The sequence below is a fragment of the Echinops telfairi genome, unplaced genomic scaffold, assembly GCF_000313985.2.
Source record: "Echinops telfairi isolate 266 unplaced genomic scaffold, ASM31398v2 ScPeMD7_17;HRSCAF=63, whole genome shotgun sequence".
Classification (NCBI taxonomy): domain Eukaryota; kingdom Metazoa; phylum Chordata; class Mammalia; order Afrosoricida; family Tenrecidae; genus Echinops; species Echinops telfairi.
In genome coordinates this window covers 5,420,004-5,440,972 of record NW_022103914.1, presented here as the reverse complement: position 1 = coordinate 5,440,972, position 20,969 = coordinate 5,420,004, and the positions used below count along the sequence as shown (strand labels likewise).

Genomic DNA, 20,969 nt, shown 5'->3' with positions numbered 1-20,969 from the left:
ATTAGGTAATTATCTTCAATTTTTTGATTTGATGTAATTATCCTATGTATTGTAAATTCTAATTGCTGTGGTATTAATATGACAGGATTAGAAGGATTAATATTAACAAGGCAAAATACAATCTCCAGGATTAGGTTGTATCTTGTCAATTTCTTTAGAGATGTAAGAGATTAAATAAGGGAGTAGAGATCAGAGTAATCTCCTATCATGAAGAAAGAAGAGTTATGAGCAGAGCACATCTTTTAGACCCTTATACCCTGCATTGAGAAACTTCCTGAAAGAATGAATGACCAGGGCCCTTCCCCAACATCCAGCGGAGAGAGGAAGCTTCCTTCAGAGCTGGCCCACTGAATTCAGAATTTAGTCTCCTACATGGTGAGACAATTCATTTCCATTTGTTAAAGCCATCTACTTGTGGTATTTCTGTTTGGCCGAATTAGATAGGTAAGATACCACCTATCTTCTTTTTTGACAGTTCCTTAATATCCAGATGCTAATTCAAATTAAAATTCTGTTTTTCAGGAATCAATTTCTTTAAAGAAACAACCAAAAAACAACAACCCCAAAACGTCTCTATTTCTGTTAAGTTTACCGAGTTGTAAAAATGGCTAAGTGCTTCACTATTAGCTAAAAGGTTGGCAGTTTGAACTGACCTGGAGGCACCTCGAAACATAGCCTTGAAAACCCGGTGGAGCCATTCTGCTTTGAACCTCATAGGGTTGCCCAAAGTTCGAAATGACTTGGCTTGACAGCAACTAGCAGTGCCCATAGCAGTCACCCCTCTGTTCCCCAGCTCTCCCAGCAAGGCCACCATTAATCTGCTTTTTCTGTACCTGGATGACTTATTCTGGATAGTTCATACAAATGGAATCAGAAAGCATATGATTTTGTGTCCCATTGTAACTTGTATTCTGACTGCCATGGAATCTGTGCTGACTCATAGTGACCCCTTGTGGGTTTCCGAGACTGTAACTATTTACAGAAATAGAAAGCCCAGCCTTCTTTCTCCCACGGAGCTGTTGGTGTATTGAACTGCTGACCATGCAGATTGCAGTCCACTGTATAACCACTAGACCACCAGGGCTCTTGTAACTTGTATTAGTATTTTATATATCTATATTTATGTCATTTTTTTCTATCTATCTGAGGGGCTACCCCCGCCAAATGGAATTGCACTGGGCAGAGCTGAGCTTTCATAGTATGCATTTTTCCCTGTAGGCAAGCATCAAGCAACTCTCTCTGAGTTAGTGCACCCTGTGGTGTTTCCTGGGAAGGTTCTCTCTGGTCACAGTGAATTTTTCGTAAAAGCAGTTTTTGCTTAAGTCTCGGGAGTTATTTGGTTGGTTTTGTTTTTTGTTTTTGTGATGGCCGATTTAAGAGAACAGCATGTGGCTGTGAAATTTTGTTCCCTGCTTTGGAAAAATGCTGCAGAATATGTTGTGATGTTGAACACAGCTTAAAAGAATAGCGTTATGGGAAAAACTCAAGTGTACAAGTGGTTTCCTTGTTTCAAAAAAGGTGAAATCTTGATTGTTGACAAATCTTGTTCTGGACCTCCATCAACTTCCCAAATTCATGAAAATGTCGACTTGGAGTTCATTCCACCAGGTCAGACTGCTTATCAAGCTTTCTATTTAGAGGTTCTGAAAATATTATGTAACTGTGTGACCAAAAAGGCCTGATTTGTGGCAGATGGTGGACTGGTTTTGCCATCATGACAATGCAACCTGCTCACACAGCCATCTCAGTGTGCCAGTTTTAGGCAAAATAACGGCATGCCTCTCTTGCCCCATGCACCTTACTCACCCAGCCTTGCTCTGTGCAACTCATTTTTGTTTCTGCGAATGCAGAGGGACATGAAAGGACAGCAATTTGATGATGTAGAAGTGGTGAACAAAAAACAAGGGAGGTGCTATCAGCCATCTAAACAGATGAGTTTGAAGAATGTTTCCAAGAATTGAATCACAGATTTGACAAATGTATTAAGTGCAATGGAGAGTACTTTGAAGGTGACAAGCTTGTCTTATTAAAAAAAAATTAATACATAGCTTTGAAAGAAGATTATGGATTTTGGGGGTACCTCCTCAATAAATATGTACATATATGTATATACATATATGTATATCTGTGTAGGGACCGGTATACCAACAAGACTGTCTCACGCTTGGAGTTCTTCATCATACTCCTCATCAGCGTAGTCTTCCCCACATTACTTCTTTGTTCTCTGCCTTCTCTCATTGTAGAATATGCATTTTGTGGATGATCATATATTTTTAAGAAACACAAAATTACTGTCAAACATCACTTTGAAAACTAACATTTTTCTCTAATCTGTAGAGAAAAATCTAATAATGCCATATTTGGGTTCATGGCTTATTGTTACCTCCTTTTTAAAAGTGTTTTAAAGAAAGAATTATATATATATATATATCCTAAAAATGCGTTTGTTTTCACTTATAACTTTAGCCTATCTTAAGCTTACTTAAGTGATTTTTGTCCCTAAAAAATGAATGTTTTCATTTTAAGAATGAAAAGATCTATCCTTGACTGAAGAAAAGAGCAAAATACAGTATCTGGCTACTTGGTGGATTCAGCCCTAGCATGATATGATCTGTTTGGAATTTAAGACTTGAAGGAAACAGCATCATAGAGCCCCAGAAATTAGGATTGTAAGGTACTATTATAAAAGAGTCCATGCTAAGACTGCTGTAACAGAACCCTAGACAATGGTGATGGTGAAGAGCAGGCATTTATCGTTCTTTAGGAGGCCACTTCAGGGCCATGCTGTTCGATGTGGGGAGACCCTTCTTTATCTTCGTGTCTGTTAGCCACAGGCGTGTCCTGGGGCTGCTAGATGTGTTTGCACTTGGCATCCTCCCTTGTCTTTTCTACCCTCTATAAGAAACCACTTGCAGGAGGTTGGACTCCATTCTCATGAACCTTGTTAACTGCTACCTTCTTCCAAGAAATGACCTATTGTCAAACAAGGTCACATTCACAGGTACAGGAGTTAGGACTGCAACATATCTTTTTGAGGGACATAATTAATTAAAAACTTCATGTCAACAAATTTAGTGAAAGGTTCAAGACTTCTGCTTTAAGATTGGAAACAAGGCACGGATGTCAGCCCTTGCCACTTCTATTGTATTAAATATTCCATGCAGTTGGGGGTGGTGGGCGTTGAACAGGGAAAGGGAGATGCGGGAACAGATTGTCTTCAGATGAACTCTGGGAAAGGAATTCCTGGGCTACCCAGTTACAGTGCATTCACAGGACAGTCTGGACTTCATCTCTTTCTTGTGAAGTACAGGACCGCGACGACCAGCCGTTTAGCAAGGCCTGTGGGAAGGAGCTGACTGTTCAAACCCAGGGAGTTGATGCACTGGATGGTCTGACCTTCAACTAAGATAAGGTCGAGACTTTCTCTCGTTCCCTAGGAAACAACTGAAACAGCCTTCTGCAGGTGTCCAGTTTCACTCCCTATTTCTGGTTCTATGCTTCCCTCCAGACTATAGACAAACTGGCTGGAATCTCCTTGCTGCTTTGTTTGCCTTCAGTAAATTGTCAACGGACCCTTTGTGTGAGAACTGGTCCCAGAATGCAGGATAGGTGACAAGAACTGTCCATAAACCTGCCTTGAATGAAGAACTGGGTCTTGGAGTCTTCCTTCTCCTCGTGCCCCCTGTGCCCCAACTTGATTTTATCTTTCCTCTTTATCTTTCTCAATTTCAACCATGCCCCGGTTTGATTTCAACCATGCTCTCAATTTCTCAATTTCAACCATGCTCTCGGCCCCGGTTTGATTTGTAAGGGCTGGTTTCCCACAGGGCGGGGAACCAAAACACCCAGATTGGAAAAGACGAAATAAAATGTATTATTCATAGACAATGGAATTTCCTACAGAAAACCCTAAAGAATACCCCCCAAATGCTACTAAAAATAGTAGTCAAGTTTAGGAAAGTTACGGAATATTAGGTTGATATACAAAAATCAATTTCATGTCTATGAATAGATACTAGTAATGAACAACCCAAACAAAATTAAGAAAAACTATTCCATTCACAAGAGCATCACATAGAAGAAAACAAAGGAGAACAAATTTATCAACTTTTAAGTGAATCCATGCATAGAGAATAATACCATAATTCTATTCTTCAGCTTTGTTTCTTAGTAATTCTTTGTAGTCACATAGCTTTCGGAGTTTCATTTTCATCATCTTGAAGTTTAGGAAACCACAGTACTGCAGAAGCACCAATACATTTGAACGGCGGTGAAGACTGGTGAAAGCACCGTGGGCTGTCAGCAGAACAAACGGATCTGCCTTGGAAGAAGGGCAGCCAGAGCCTCTGCTCCTTGTGCGTGAGGACGGTGAGACGCTCTCTCACTCACTTGGCCGCATTGTTATGAGAGACCAGTCCCTGGAAAAGGACATCATTCTTGGTAAACTGGAGAGGAGGTGAAAAAGAGGAAGACCCTTGACAAGATGGATGGACACGGGCCGCAGTGGTGGGCTCAAACACAGCAATGATTGTGAGCTGGCACAGGACTGCCAGTGTTTTGTTCTGTTGTACAAAAGGTCGCTATGAATTGGAACTGACTTGATGGCACCTAGCAACAATATAGTACGCTTACTTCACAGAGCTATTATGAGTGTTCGAATATGTTTACCATATGGTGTACTTTACAGTGGTCGTTGTACTTAATGACGCACACATGGAACTGTTCGCCTTCCCAGCCCCCTGTTGAAGCAGTGCTGCAGGAACTGGCACGACTGGTACATGATACAGGCCTGGCTGTCCTGCACTGCAGAGCAGCTGCTGCTACTCTGGACCGTTGAGGAGGATGTGCTTAGACTCCCAGCCACATCTCAGTCTCTCCCCGAAATCACCAGCAACATCTTTATCTTAGACGCTACAATTGACTTGTTCTATAAAAGTTTGAAACTTACACATAGATTGTTTTGAAATAGTCATGCTTCTTTTCACGACTTTTTTGTGTGTGTGTGAATTCTAATCCTAGCAGGAGTCCTGGTGGTGTAGTGGTTAACATGGTCACACCACAAGGTCACCTGTTCAAAACGACCAGCCTGTCCTCAGGGGAAAGATGAGGCTGTTGACTCCTATAAAGATTTACAGTCTCAGAAACCCACAGGAACAGCTCTACCCTGTCCCATAGAGTCACTGCGAGTTGGATTTGACTCGATGGCAGTACGTTTTTTGAGAATGCCAGCATAGCGAATGACTGCTCTTTAATGTTGCCCATTTTTTAAGTATTTAATAATACACCGTTGCATTTAACTTTGTTTTCCTTTACTTTTTTCTTTTGAAGGGCTTACGGGAACCGGCTCCTTTTTCTGATGAAATTGAAATTGACTTTAGTAAGCCCTATGTCAGGGTTACTATGGAAGAAGCCTGCAGAGGAACTCCTTGTAAGTAATCCCCACTGTTTCACTTGTCTTAAGCATCTGGTTGCATTTATTTACCAAACGTATGCCTACTCTCCATTTCTTTCTCTCTTTTTGCCTGGCAAGGCAAGTTGGGGGAGGATGCTCCGCAAGCCTCTGCCTTGCCGTTTGGCAGGAGTACACTACTCCATCCATTCTTCTTTTCCTCACACACCTGCTTCCCAGGCTGTTGTCATCGCTATGTGCCGCAGTAGTACCGCAGATACCATAAGGCAGTGATTCTCATCCTGTGGGTTGCGACCCCTTTGGAAGTCAAACGACCCTTTCACAGGGGGTTGCCCAATTCATAACAGTAGCAAAATGACAGTTATGAAGTAGCAACAAAAATAATTTTATGGTTGGGAGGGTCACCACCACATGAGGAACTGTATTAAAGGGTTGCGGCATTAGGAAGGTTGAGAACCCCTGCCATAAGGTATTGAGCTGAGCTTGCTTATAATCTTATCCATCTTTACAAAGGTCCACAAATATGTCTATCTGTTACATTTTTAATAGCCTTCAAAATTGTCCCCACATTCTATCAGGCAGGACCTCACTTACGGTGCTATATTGATTGGTAGAAGACAAATATAGATCCCAAGTCTTTTTTAAAGACTCATTTTATTACTTTCAAAGCTCAGCTTCTTATTTCTTTGCTTAGTGTATATCATTAGTTTAATTTTTAAACCATATATGGTTTAATTTTTAAGCGATGTAAATTATTAGTATCGTGGGTCAATGTTGGGTTGCTAACCATAAGGTCAGCAGTTCAAACCTATCAGCTGTTCTGTGGGAGAAAGATGAGGCTGTTGTCTGCTCCTGTAAAGATATATAGCCTCTGAAACTTAGGGTCATTATGAGTCAGTATGGACTCCATAGAAGATGGTTTGCTTTTTTGTTTATTGTTTCTTTCTATTCTAGATGCCCTCCCTATCTTGGGAAATTTTGTTTTAGGGATCATTATGAAGAAATTTCCATGAGTATTTATCACGATAGAATCCTACAGAGTCCTCATGGTGTAGTGGGTTATGAGTTGCACTATTTATTTACCACAACATCAGCAGTTCAAAACCACCAGTTGCTCCATGAGAGAAAGATGAGGCTCTCTACTGCCATAAAGTCTCAGGAAAGCCACAGGGGCAGTTCTACCCTGTCCTATAGGGTCCTTATAAGTCAAAATCGACTCGATAGCAGTGAGTATGAAATCCTATGCGCCTTACTTCTCCGTAAACTCTCCAATGCGTCCTTTTCCCCGCCCTTTCCCATTTCTTCTGATCACTGTGGTGTGTGCTCTCTACTCTGTAGGTGTGGGGTTAATTTTGACTCAAGCAGCACTAAGGGATGAGGCAGCTCTAATGAAAAGTCAGTGAATTTTCAGTGTGGGGGGAATATTTATGACCACCTCTTTACTGTGTCAGTGCATATGCTGTCTGTTGTGACAGGGGACTACTGAAAGGGGGTTGGAAATGAATGCTGGTCAGTATCAGGCCGAATGATCTCATTGTGTCTTTGCTCTATGGATTATGATTTGGGGGCCTCAGTAAGAGAGGTTAATTCCAGAGACTACATTCTTTTTATAAAAGCGTCTAGAGGTGCATATGTTGTCCACAGTCCTATTCATGATGTGACTTTGGGGTTCAGCTCTCCTCATTTGAGAGATAAGAAAACTAAGAGGGCAGGATTGCCGGTAAGCCATGGTAAGGGGCAGTCTGGAGGCTGCATGTGAGGATCTGATAGTAGCAGGTCAAACTTCAGAATGCCAGCAGACGGTTCAAGGGTCCCATTCAGCTGTGACAGTGGACCCTGTGCAAGACAAGGACGCTCTAATGACACACATTGAGAATTTCACACTTTGCTCAGGTGCGCGCCAAGTAGTTATATCAGCCTGCTTGATGCTAATTTATCTCCAGACCTTTTGCAACACATAGAAGTGAAAAATATGTGTGCTGCTCCCAAGTTCTGAAGCTTATTAACAATTAATCTAAAGAATTTAAATTTTAGAATGGTAGAATTTTACAGCTTTGTATAACCTTTGTGACTATGTATCCCAGTGTGTGTGTGTGTGTGTGTGTGTGTGTGAGAAAGACCATAGAAACCAAGCTATGAGGCTCTCATACTGTAAAGCAGGCACCTGGTGATTCAACTGGAAAGAGCCTGGGTCTTTCCAGCCCCAGTCTTCCCAGCTCTGCTCAGTTTACCCTGGTGGAGTCATTTTCCAGAGACACAAGCTGTAAGCGCGAGAAGGCCACTGGCAGAGGGTTTGCCTTCCAGGTAGAACAGCCTCCAAGTGGTCTCTAAAGTTTGCTGGTCTAATTTCACCTTGACTTTCCCCGCTACAGTGGTTTTGTTTTATGCTAAGTATTAAGTAACTGACTGCTTTCATGCCAGTGAGGAGCCCCGGTGGCCCTGTGCAGATAAACATTGGGCTGCTAACCAACCAGAAGGCTGCCAGCTCAAACCCACCAGCTGCCCCACAGGAGAAAGATGAGAAATGCTATCTGCTCCTTAAAGATTTAATCTCAGAATCCTCAAGAAGCAATTCTACTCAATTCACTGGGAATCCGAAGTGAGTGGGTGGCAGTAGGTTTAGCCAAGGCCCACCAAGGCCTGCACCGGAAAGAATCTGCATATCACAGTGAGGGAGTTCTATACCAGGGGCTGTATGAGTACCTGGGTGGCACAGGTGTACTTAAGTGCCTCCCAGAGATGCCTCAAAAGGCAGGTCTGGCAAGCTGCTCCCACAAGGTGCCAGCCTCAGAACCCCACGGAGCAGTGTGTTGTGCACGTGTGGGGCGCAGTGAGTCAGAACCAGCTTGGCAGCCCCTGACACAGCCCGGAGGAGAGATTGTCACTAGGGCGGTTGAGGGAGCTAAAGAGGGAAGTTGGTGTCACCTTGGAGAAAACCCTACCCAGGCAAAACACAAACTCAGCGTGAGCCTTGAGATGGGGTCTGTAAAGTGGGCTGGGGTTGGGGTTGGGGGTAGCAATATGTTTCACTTCGAGAAAGGAAGAGACAAAGGAAACTGACGGCAGCAAAAATGTCTTAGTGAGAGTGATGTGAATTGAAACCCAGATGTGTTCTGCCTAAAGGAGCTGATGACTTAGCCATCTATAGTATGACCATTGCTTTATAATCCACATCAGCACAACTGCATGGAAAAGCCATGGCCACTGAAATGCCCCCAAACAACAGGCCCACCCTAGTGGTGAGGCATTCCTGGCCAGTAACCACTTGGTATAAAGAATGACCTTCACACTTGATTTCTCTCCAAGACCGCTTGGTTCAACAGTGGCCTTTTCTGGCCATTTGGTTAATTAATCTACCTGCCTGGGTTTGCCCCAAACTCACTGCCATCAAGTTGATGGTGACTCACAGTGGCCCTATAAGACAGGGTAGAACTGCCTCTGTGTTTCTGAGGCTGTAACTCTTTATAGGAGTAGAAAGGCTGTCTTTCTCCCTAAGAGTGGCTGGTGGTTTTGAACTGCTAACCTTGTGTGTTACTGTCCAACATATAACCACTACACCACCAGCATTTGCCCAAGATCAGGGGTAAGTGATAGGAAATTGAGATGTTGGAATTCATTGGAGGCTGAGGAAACTCTGGAGAGGCGTACCTGGGGTTGGTCGGGGGAGCCAGTGACACACTTGACCTAACAGGATGATCAGCTACCAGGCCAACAGTCCCTCAGCCAGTAGTGTTCTGTGCTGTTGCCGCCGGGCAGGAAGTGGGTGGTGTGGTTTTGTTTGATAGATGAGGAACCCGAGGTTTAAAGGTTATGATCAACCAGCAATGAGCTGGTTGACAAGTTTGCATTGAATCCTTTCTTAACTCCCTTATACTAGTTCTCAATTTTTCCTTGCACTGGAGAGTTATTTAGCATTTTATTCCCTGTATGATAAAATTAAGCTATGCCTATGGTTGAACATTCCAAGAGTATGGAAAGTGTCACTTCCTTGTCTGGAAGCCACAGAGGGCCCCTCGGAGAAGCTACCTATATCAAACAGACGGGTTCTAGGGTCTCCTGCTCTCTTTCAGCTGCATCTTGGTATCTTGAATGCGGCTTGCATTAAACTGTAGGTTGTTTCCAAACCTTTGCTGTTACTAACAGCACTGCAGTGAATGCCATGTACGTATTTACAAGTATATCTGTGAGATAAATTTCTAGAATTAGAATTGCTGGGTCAAAGAGTATGAGCATCATCCTTAGAAGTTGTCTCAATGTGTATTTCTGTCAGCCACGTATGACTCCTTGGTGTCCTAGAACTTATTGTGGATAAAGGTATATGAAAAGACAAGTCCGTTAACCTCCCGAGGAGCAATTTCTTACTCCCGGCTTTCTTGTCCTGCAGACTGAGGGAGCTGGGTCTTACCCACGTCTGACATAGCTGATAAGGCTGCAGCCCTTCCTCCCTAGAGTGATGCAATTGCTACCCTTTCTGTGCTCACATGTAGTCACAATAAGTTAGTAGGACTCTTTAGATCTATCATTCCAAACATGATGGTCCTTAAATCACACCACTTTCATCCTTCATGTGTTTATTTGACTCTCTAGTTTCGTACCCCAGAAGCCCTGGTGGTGTAGTGGTTACACGTTGGGCTGCGATCCGCTTGGTCGGCAGTTCGGAACCACCAGCAGCTCTGTAAACAGTTGCAGTCTCAGAAACCCACAGGGAATCACTGTGAGTCAGCATTGACTCGATGGCAGTGAGTGTGGAGTTTGAGTCTTATACCTCAAGAGATTCTTTTCTTTTTAAATCATTTTATTGGGGGCTTGTACAGCTTTTATCACAATCCATAGTGTCAAGCACATTTGTGCATTTCTTGCCATCATCATTCTCAAAACATTTCCTTTCTACTAAGAGATTCTTTTCTGGCTTCTCTTAGACTACCACTAAAAAGGAATGGCAACCTATACGTTCTCTATTATTTTTCATTAATGGAAGAGAAGAAGGAAAGGAGAAGTTCTAAAATATTTACTTGATTTTCAAATATTTCATTGATCACCCTGGTGTAAAAGCTTAATATCATGCTCACTATCAAAGAAGAAATATTTAAAGGAATTCCGTTTGTTATCACAGGGCAGGGCTCAAAGGGTGAATTGGAACTGAGAAGCATTGAATTGATAACTGGTTCACTTAGCTACCGATCCCCCCCCCCAACCCCTCCGTCTTTTTCATTCTCATCCTTCTGCTGTACTGTCTGTGCTATACTGGGAGGCTTCTTTTCAAGGCAGAGCATCCGTCAGGCGTCAGTCAGTCATCCTGGCAGCTGGAGTGAGAGCTTGCACAGACTGAAGGTGAGGAGTGTCAAGTGCAGCACAGAGCTGATGTATTCCTCTCTCCTTTCTGTTCTGAAATAACTCTAAGAAAAAGCAGTTGAGATCCACCTACCTGAGCAGTTTGGGACAATCAGGCTAGTGCAAGGAGTTAGTGGAGAAGGTGTCGGGAGAGCCTGCGGCCAAGGAAGTCTGTGTTGTCCCTCCTCCCCCACGCCAGTATGCCTCCCAGACCGCGTCTTCAGTGAGGGGCGTGGGGAAGAACAATTGTACTGTATCAGTTCTATTTGTTAAACAAGAAGTATTGCATGAAATGCGTTCACGTAATACAATCTTTCCTTTGGGTTTAGATGAGCGGCCTGTGAGAGTTTATGCAGATGGAATATTTGACTTATTTCACTCTGGTCATGCCCGAGCTCTGATGCAAGCCAAGAATCTTTTCCCCAATACATACCTCATTGTGGGAGGTAAGGAGATGTATGAGGGTTTTGGGGGTGTCTGTCCAGAAAAAGACAAGAGGAATCCTGTTCTCCTATCTGTTTAGCCTGGGTGTGTTGGCCTTTGGTTCTGTTTTTAAAGGAGTGATCCAGCACAGCCTTTCTGTTGCAGTAAATAAGCGAGGTGCCAGCACCCTCAGCTGGAGAAGCGGGGGGTTGAGGCCTCCCTGGCCTACACTGTCCAGGATTCCCTCATGACCTCGTGGCTGCATTTCTCCAGGCAGGGTGGCCACACTGACTCGGTCGCCTTGTTCAGAGCAGTCTTTGCTTCAGATTTCACTTCCCCACTCTGAATGGTTTCCCCTCAGCAGGATCACTTCGAAGTCAGAAGCCCAGTGCCCAGTGGGACTCCGTCTTCTGCACGGTGATGAGCACATGGTCTAGGGAGCATGGCTCCTGGTGGTGTATCTTAGATCAGGAACAGCTGTGCTACCTGGCCTGAGCTACAGCCAGGTGGTTCTGTTCCCGACGGGGAGGGTGGTTGCAGTCCTAGGAAGTGGGAGATGAGCGAGGCTGGTGACTGGGGAGGAGTTTGGCAAAGGGAGGCTGGACTCACCACTTTGTGACGCGGTGAATTCAGTCTGCAGTGATGAGCTGACACACAACTTCAAAGGCTTCACGGTGATGAACGAGAGCGAGCGCTACGACGCGGTGCAGCACTGCCGCTATGTGGACGAGGTGGTAAGGAATGCCCCCTGGACCCTGACGCCTGAGTTCCTGGCAGAGCACCAGGTAAGAGCTAGGCCTGTGACCCCTTCCTTGTCTCAGTGTCCCCGAAATCCTCGAGGCTGCTGGCACTTGGCCTGGTTTTCCACGAGCTCTCCTTCGCCTCCACTTTCTCTGGAAGTGTCACATAGAAGAGGTGACAGTGACACAACTACTAACAGTAGTCATCTCTGACATTATGCGCTTTCATGACCATTTGCATCACCCCCCTGCTTCAACCCTCGGGAGTAATGATCATATCCTCTTAGTGGACAATGAATGAGAAACAAGGCTCACAGAGACCAAATAGCCTTCTCTGAGCCTGACATCATGGTCACAATTGAATTCATAAGTTTTGTGGACCGCAGCCCCACCCCCATAGCATCCCAATCTCTTCAGAATCTGTAGGCCCAGTCATGCAGGCAAGAAGTTCACATTCCAGGAGATGGGGGGTCAGATAACCATAGACCTTTCTTTTCTTTTTAGACTCTTTATTATGATTTGGATTAAGGTTTACAGAACAAATTGATTTTGCACTCAACAGTTCTTACACATTGTGTTTTGCAGCAGTGACTACAGTCCCAAAACAACACTCTTCCCACTTCCTGCCTACTTGCTATTTCCCTTTGTCTTCTCCCCTGTCCTTGCCTGCCTTCTGAGCTTTCTTCCTGGGCAGATGAGGGCCTTTCGATTTGTGTGGTTGGTGGTTCTGCTGAGGGTGTGCCTCCCTGGGGTTAGTCCTTCTTCCCATACACCTGCCTGCTGTGTGGCTGTAAGCTGAGCCACAGGGCTAACTATCCACCTTCCTGGTGATGACTTCCACTTAGTTTGAGAGAGGGCTTTTGGCTTGGGGCTGGAAGCTGAGTGGGATTAGAAACTAGGAGCTGTTTCTCACTTTTACTAGTTGGTTAATGTTATGAAACCCTGTACCTCCTCTTAATTCACCTCCATTGAAATAACAGATTTCGTATAAATGGTAGATATGAAAGATGAGAAGGATGGATTATCCCAGGTTGGTGAGCCTCAAAATTGAGAGGAGCCAGCAAGGATTTCTTTCCATTCTCTGTAGGGTGTGTAGAAGAATAAAGATAGCCAAGGGGCTTTTAAAGCAATATTTAAAATAACCTGAAGATAGGGCATGAGTTTAAACCTATCAAGGATGAGGACAGACTGATTATCGTTCTCTAAGGAGTGCTGACAGCACATTAATTAAACATTTGGTTACTAACTTAAGCCCGGCAGTTTGAACCCACTCAGCGACTCAGCAGGCGAGATCTGCTCCCATCAAGGGTAGAGCCTAGGAAACCCTATGGGCAGACTGCTCTGTCCCACGGGGTTGCAGTGGCCTCAAACCCACGCATTACAGTTCTCGAGCGGCTCTACACCAGCCCTGAGCAGCAGCGGCACTGTGGGTGAGGGAGGAGCAAGAGTAGTTTAGCAACAGAGCAGCAGAGCCCACATAGAAGTGTATGGATAGAGGAGCTTTCAGCGAATGTTTCCTTTGCGAGCACGATGTCCCTAACCAGGAGTCCTGCTTGCCCCCCTTCTTAGTTTCATTTTGCTGCTTATAGATCCCTGACGAGGGAAACTGAGACATCAGCTGAGAGTCCCCGACACAGGCCTGATGCCCATGCTGTCTCCTCAGGAAGGAGTGCATTAATAAAGCGCAGCCTGTCCCACAAAGATGGTTGATCCAGTGCCGCATCAGCTCTCCTCAGCCTCGCCCAGCATGTTGACAAGGATACATCCTGAGACGGGAAGCTCCATTATGGCTCTGGGTTTTGCATTTCTCAGGAATACAGATGTGTCTGTTCTAGTAAGGGGGGAAATTGAGGTGTTCACAATTGATGTATTCCTACCTATCCTACAGACTGAGAAACCGTTTGAACAGGAAGCGACCTCTTACTCCTACTTTAGGAAACTCTGATTTGGCCATTGCTTATAGGCCCGGGGTTAGGAGCCTTCCTGCCTTCTTTCCTTAGGCCTGAGTGCTCACTACTAACTCCCAGCAAATCCGCCTGCGTGGTGACAGGCGCCCAGTGAGAGGGTAGCACTTGAACTTGGCCGGAAGAAATAGCTGTAGAGGACACTGGCAAACTTCATGTCGATGATCCTTCAACAGTGAGGTTGGGTGGTTTAGGAATGAATCATGGAATTCAGGAGCAAAGTTCAGGCAGATAGAGGGGGGACAGTCTGTTTGAGGCCTGACTGCTTCCTGTCCTGGTAACATTCATTGGCTCTCTGTGAATGGCAGTTGTCCTGGCTTTAAAGGTGCTCCCTTCTTTTCAGATTGATTTTGTGGCCCATGACGATATCCCCTATTCTTCTGCTGGCAGTGATGATGTCTACAAGCACATCAAGGAAGCCGGTGAGTAAGGTGGTGTGCCTCCTCGCCGGGGGGTGGGGTGGGGTGGGGGTGTCCTGGAGCCACAGAACCCCCAGCGGGTCAGCGGTTTACAGGAAGAATCATGTCCTGGGGAAGTCAGTATCTTCTGAGACAGCACTGATATTCGTCACTTCCCAGTACCGAAGAGCAGCTCCTTGGATATTGCTTTTAACGTCCGGAAACCCATTCCCAGTTGTATTTCTCTCTCTCTCTCGTAAGACAAGGTCCTTATAGCTCCGCCTTTCTTCTCCCCTAGTCTGTGCCTGACTAACTCCCGACTGTCAGTACCTCCAGCTGTCACTTCTGCTTTTTGAGGCGAGGAAAGGAATACAGTTTGCCGTTTCCGTGTAGTCCCCCCACCCCGGCCACCGCTAACCAGGCTGCGCCGTGTGTGTCTCGTGTGTGTGTCCTTCCATTAGGCATGTTTGCTCCAACGCAGAGGACAGAGGGGATCTCCACGTCGGACATCATCACCCGCATTGTTCGGGACTATGATGTGTATGCCAGACGGAATCTCCAGAGGGGCTACACGGCCAAGGAGCTCAATGTCAGCTTCATCAACGTGAGTCCCACCACACCCACACTCCCTGGCCGTGCAGCATGTCACTTGCCCCTGTTCCATCCGAGCCTGCGTTTCTTTTTCAGTCAGTCATTATCACCCGCCCCGCTCGCCCCCCAAACCTACTGACTCACTGCGATCCTGTGGGGCCGCATGAATATCAGCTACCTCTAGAACAGTAGTTGTGAAGCATCGTCGGTAATTGGGTGTTGTTTGGAGAATCTGACGAAAGCTCTGGATCTTCTCCCAGAGTGTTATAACCCCTTAAAGCGTTGTTTGTTTGTTTGGTTTTTTAAATAATTTTATTGGGGGCTCTTACAGCTCTTCATTCTACACATCAATTGTATCAAGCGTATTTGTACATATATTGCCATCATTTTCTGAACATTTACTATCTATTTGAGCCCTTGGTATCAGCTCCTCTTTTTCCCCCCTCCCCCCCTCCCACCCTTGTGACCCCTTGATGAATTATAAATTATTGTTATTTTCATATCTTACACCAACTGCTGTCTCCCTTCATCCACGTTTCTGTTTGTTCCCCTTGGGGCTGGAGGTATATTATGTGTCGATCATAGCGATCAGTTCCCCCTTCCTCCCCTCTTCCCCCTACCCTCCTGGTATTGCTACTCCCATTTCTGTACCTGAGGGGTTTATCTGACCTGGATTCCGTGGCATTAGCTCTCATCTGTACCAGTGTACATGCTCCAGTCTAGTCAGAACTGGGGTCATGATAGTGGGGGGTGAGAAAGCCTCAAAGAACCAGAGGAATATTGTGTGTTTCACAGGTGCTATACTGTGCCCTGCTTGACTCATCCCTTCCTGGTGACCCTTCTGTGAGGGGATGTTCTATTGTCTACAGATGAGTTTTGGGTCTCTGTTCTGAGCCCCCTCGTTCTCAACATGTTTTTTGTTGTTGATGTTTTGCGTCTTTTGGTGCCTATTAGCTGATTCCATCAACACCTTATGATCACACAAGCTGGTGTGCTTCTTCCATGTGGGCTTGTTGCTTCTCTGCTAGATGGCCACTTGTTTAGCTTCAAGCCTTTAAGACCCCAGACACTTTATCTTTTGATAGTTGGCCCTACAACATTTTACATGCAGTTTCTCAGGGTACATGGACCTAAGTTTTAAATTTGATTTATGAATGGTTGAGAATACCTTTTAGAAGCAAGTCATAATATATTTTGTATATAAAGTATGCCTTAGTACATTTGCTTTTAAAAGATAAACTGCTAACTGTGTCTTCTGTTTCACTGAACTATGATTTTATCTATGCATATAAAGCTCACTGCTGGTATCACCTACTTTAAAATTTTTCTCTCTGCCTCATAAGACTCAGGTGTTTAAGAGCCTAGAGCTTTCTCTGTTTCCCCTTTATAACCTAGAAATTGTGGGAATACTTTTTTCTTCCCACAGTGTTCATACCATATTCCCTTATTTCTAGAAACAAAAGATAGTGTCTTCGTTTCGCAGATGAGCAGATGGACTGCCAAAGAAAAAAAGAAACACACCTTAACAAATTCCAACACTTCTAAAAGCATATGATAGGGGGTGGGTGGGCAATCTGTTACAATCAATGAATTAAGTCGTTTGGGAGTCCAGTACTTCTACTTCCAACTTAAGGCAGCTGGATTCTTCCTGGCAGTACCATGACCAGTCCTTCAGGCCATGTTAAGCATGTTCATGTTCCAAATTTCTGCTTTGTCTTAAGAAGACTCGTCTTCTGTGGCTGCATGCCTGCATATTTGGTCTGGTCCTAGACTCCCACAACATGAATCATCTCATACTTTCCCCTATAGGACGACCCTCTGGAGCCCGGTGTCTCTGTTAGTGTGCTAACGTAGTGTAGACAGATTACAGCAGGTGAGGGTCTGCGGACTGGAACAAGGGTCAGTAGTGTGCCGGCAAGGTCAAGGAGAATGTTATTTCTCAAAGCCACTCTTTCTCTGCCTAGGAAAAGAAATACCACCTGCAGGAGAGGGTTGACAAAGTAAAGAAGAAAGTGAAGGACGTGGAAGAAAAGTCCAAAGAATTTGTTCAGAAGGTAGAGGAGAAAAGCATTGACCTCATTCAGAAATGGGAGGAGAAATCCCGCGAGTTCATTGGAAGCTTCCTGGAAATGTTTGGACCCGAAGGAGCCCTGGTATGTTCTTTCCTGAGGAGGAATACAGGGCATTTCCAAGCTGCGGACAGGGTCCAAGAATTCTTGAGCAGAAAAGCACATTGACATCAAGTGTCATGTAATCTGGTTCTCATATCTAGGCAGAAATATATTCCAGCTATGAACGACCCCCCCCACACACACACAATTCTTTAAGATTTTTACACAAAGAGTTTGCACATTCTCCTGAATCATCATTTCCGGCTCTGTATCAGCCTCTGAGTTTGGTGACCAGATAAGCAAGTAGCCTTACCCAGCTTGCTTCTACCGTGGCGTTTTAGAAAGGAGGAGAGAGGGAAGTGGAGAGCAGTCCAAAGAAAGCTGCCTACCCTGCGGGCAGCTGCTGCCAGCTCCCTGGGTCCGCAGGGACTCTGCCCTTGAGCAGCAGCAAAGCATTTGCAAGCCACAGACTGGTGTAGGTGTGGCAATTCGGCAAGGGAGCCCTCGGTTAGGTATCAGTAAGGATTGGACTCTGCAGGCCTTTGGAGACTAGGTTATTTAGGAAGAAGCTGGAATTTCCTCTGCAGAGAACTTGAACTGGGATAGGTACGCTTTTCATGGAGTTTTATTTCTTTGGAACAGTCCCTTCAACACAGAAATCAAGGATTTGGGGTCTGGGTAGCAGCAAGTGGGAGGCCTTCAATGAATGTCATAGCAAAGGCCACTGCAGGGAGGAGATGACTTAGAATTATAGCCATCATCCTCCACTGAGGTCACGTTCGTTCGACATGCTAGGAACACTGGTGGTCATTTAAGGCTCAGGTCCTCTGGCGATGATTCAGTAGGATCTCTAGCCTTCTCCTAACCTTTTCTCCTGGTTTTCCCCTTTGGTCTCCTCAGAAGCATATGCTGAAGGAGGGCAAAGGCCGGATGCTGCAGGCCATCAGTCCAAAGCAGAGTCCTAGCAGCAGCCCCACTCGTGAACGCTCCCCCTCGCCCTCCTTCCGATGGCCCTTCTCTGCCAAGACTTCTCCACCTTCCTCCCCAGCAAACGTCTACCGACGCAAGGCTGCAGCCTACGACATCAGTGAGGACGAAGAGGACTAACTTCCCGCCGCGTCTCCTCTCCTCCCCCGCCTCATCCCCTGCAGAAGCTCGCTGCTGACCTCGCAGTTGTGATTCCAACACTAAACCCAAGGGTGAAACAGTACTGGGGCAAGGGGACCTGGGATGGGGAACCAACAGCCCATCCTCCAAGAGGCATCTATTGTCCACACGAGGGAGGAGGCTGCCTGTCCTGAAGAAGCCCGTTCTGCATCCATCTGCCCACCCTAAGGACTTTGCTTTATGATTGGTGTTCATGTCATCTTGATAGGGAAATTGTCATCATTATTATTATTATTTTTAAAAATTAGCTTTCAAATGTAGAACTAATGTTTTTACCCCGGAGGAGGAGGCAGACGAAGGAAGTGGTGTGGCAGACTGACACTACAGTGTTTGCCTTGTGCTCTGAAGCAAACCGGCCTGCTGCCAAGACCTTCAAGCAGTGGCCAGGCTGACGGGGGGTGCAGGGGCGGGGGTGGGGAGGGCACGGTGTTACCCCACCTTTGACTTCCTTAAACACTAAGAGCTGAGTGATCGCAGTCCAAACCCCTCCGGGTCCTGCAGGCCCTGGTGTCAGTGTGGCTGTGGGAAGAAGGAGGTCGGAATCTGAGCCTAACGTTCCTTGCTCCGGAGGAGTTTCTCCTTGGACCCAATGGGTCGTGGAGATGCTGCTGAGGGTGGTGCGACCACATGGCCTCAGCCGTGGTTCTGCTGCTGTGTGCACCTTCTCGGAGAACTCTGTTGCCCAGTTATCCGGGAGCCTTTGCCCATCTTTTCCAGCACTTTTAGGGTGACCAGTAATTGAGGAGGAGAGTAGGACTGTACGTAATTGTATAGAAAGTTGGTTTCAGTTTTTTACTGGGTGTTAAGCGCCTGGCCTCACGACTCCCATTCCATTGTGTTACCTAGCTTTTCACAAAAGATGCTTTGCTCATGTCTGCAGTTCAGACACACTGGGCTCCTTGGTACTGGTCTTAGCCCCACTGTGAGAGGCATGCCCTGGGCAGAGGCATAGCGTAAGACAACACTTCCTTTTCTAAGCACCAGCGTAAGCCTGGCCTCGCCCCCCCTTTAAACACAGTCTCGACTGGACTCAGCTCCAGGAGGGGTTTCTCTCTGCAGAGCAAGCTGTCTCTGGCAGCCCCAGCGGGTTCTCGTACGAAAAGAGGGTGGGTTCCCTTCACATCTGCCCTGTGTGTGGTGGGCAGGTGGCTGTGGTCTCACGCCTGTTGCCTAGGGACATGGGCCACTTGACTTTGCCGTCAGAGGAGGCTGATGTTCCACACTGCTGTGCCGTGGGCTGCCCTCCACATCCATCCCTTCATCTGGGCATCTCAGGCTCCAGCCATCAGTCGACCTACAGCTGGGTTCAGGGGAAGTTGCTTATGTACCCTGTCACTCACAAATACCCCTTGTGGGGGTGGCATTTTAGTGTTTTCAGCAAAGAAATGCACATTTTATCTTTTCTTGCCCCTCTGCTAGGGCTGTGAGCCCCCACCACCTGCCTGCGAACACTTTCTGGTAGAAGCTGCCCTTCTGCCTGAGGGTCAGAGGCTACAACCACTGCCTGGGCAGCAGAGTAGCCTTGGTTCTGAAAGCCCTGACCGCCTGGAAGAGCCAAGTGTGGCAGTCAGGGCAGAGCGGGAGCCTCTAAGAATCCCATCTCTTGAGCCCTCTTGGGAAGTGCTACGGCCCCGTGAGATCTGGGCCATCTTTGGCTGGGGTCTTATCTTTGGAACGCTCCGTGTTTTCCGGTTTCCCTCCGCTCCATGGGATCACATGCATCCACTTTGTGGCTTCGGGCTTCCTGCTTTGACGCTCACTGCTGCCGGTTCTGCCTGTATGGTTCTCCATCTCTACAAGGCAGGGAAAGCACTGCCAAAGCCCACCGCGTGTGTCCTCATGGGCACTTGTTCCCCATGGGTTTGGGAAGGGAGGTGCCCAGCGTGGGCTTCCCCTCCCCAGTCACTCTGCTCATGCGTTGCTCGGGGCTTCAGCTCTGTCTGGGGGGCTCCCTGGACGTGCCCTGCCCCCATAGCATGACTCCCAGCACATGCACATATGCCTCCAAGACATCCCTGCCCCTCTGCAGACCTCCTCTGCTAGCAGAGGTTCAAATCATTTTGACTCAAGGCAAAAACCCTAGTGCAGCATGCTTGAGTTGTTGGAATAAATGCGATCCTAGATGCTGGACAAGGTGGGGGATGCGTAACCGGAACCAAGCATTTGATCCCACGTCCTAAAATGAAGTGAAGCTTGCGTTTGGTACACTATGCCCACGCCCAGGTATGGAAACCTGCAGACAGTAATGTTTCTAGAGGTTGTGGAGCCCTTTCTCTGAGTCACACCTGAGAAAGGAGTCGGCCAGAGTGGGCCACTCCTGGCAGAGATGGGAGCGCCAGGACGGTTGGCTGGGCTCCAAGCCTCTGTGCAAGAAAGGAAGGGGGAGCCGGTGGGGAGGGAAGGGGCTGCTGTTGGCAGAAAGGACTCAGGAGCCCCGAAGAACAGGGTCTAAGCTTTAGAGGATTAAATTGAGGGATTGCCCCACAGCAGCTGCCCCACAGCTGTGCCAAAGGCCATCTTTTTGAGAGGATTCAGTACGTGGGGGGCTGAGGAGACTGGCGGTCCTGCGGAGAAGAGGAACAATAAGGTCCGTCGCAAGTGTTTTGGCCTTTTCTAGTCCTGGATAGCTCCGGAGACAGCGCCTGTGGCTGTTGCTTGGGGTTTGTTCACATGGACTTTTCTCAGTGTTCTTGTCCTGTTCCTGGGTTCTCTCTGAGCCTGCAGGTGACTCGTTTTGGGAGCTGAATGCCTTTCTCATCCTGTTCCTCTCTAAAATCTGTCCAAATCCATTCTATTTTGCTGCTTTTCTTTGAATTCTCAAAAAGCCATAGCTT

General features: G+C 46.5%; 2 protein-coding genes across 4 annotated transcripts in view; one reads left to right on the top strand and one right to left on the bottom strand.

Moving 5' to 3' along the window:
* Positions 1 to 18,382, top strand: part of PCYT1A (phosphate cytidylyltransferase 1A, choline) — a 61,300-nt gene extending 42,918 nt beyond the window's left edge. For all 3 annotated transcript variants that reach the window (XM_004712258.2, XM_045287550.1, XM_045287551.1), the window contains exons 3-9: positions 5,329 to 5,428; positions 11,071 to 11,187; positions 11,798 to 11,949; positions 14,212 to 14,290; positions 14,728 to 14,870; positions 16,822 to 17,010; positions 17,869 to 18,382. In XM_004712258.2, coding sequence (XP_004712315.1) covers positions 5,329 to 5,428; positions 11,071 to 11,187; positions 11,798 to 11,949; positions 14,212 to 14,290; positions 14,728 to 14,870; positions 16,822 to 17,010; positions 17,869 to 18,075 — 987 coding nt within the window. In that variant the 3' untranslated portion in view covers positions 18,076 to 18,382. The remainder of the gene's footprint in view (positions 1 to 5,328; positions 5,429 to 11,070; positions 11,188 to 11,797; positions 11,950 to 14,211; positions 14,291 to 14,727; positions 14,871 to 16,821; positions 17,011 to 17,868) is intronic.
* Positions 18,383 to 20,666: 2,284 nt separating this feature from the next.
* Positions 20,667 to 20,969, bottom strand: part of SLC51A (solute carrier family 51 subunit alpha) — a 29,251-nt gene continuing 28,948 nt past the window's right edge. The window contains exon 8 of the mRNA XM_013007148.2: positions 20,667 to 20,699. Within this exon, the coding sequence (XP_012862602.1) occupies positions 20,667 to 20,699 (33 nt within the window). The remainder of the gene's footprint in view (positions 20,700 to 20,969) is intronic.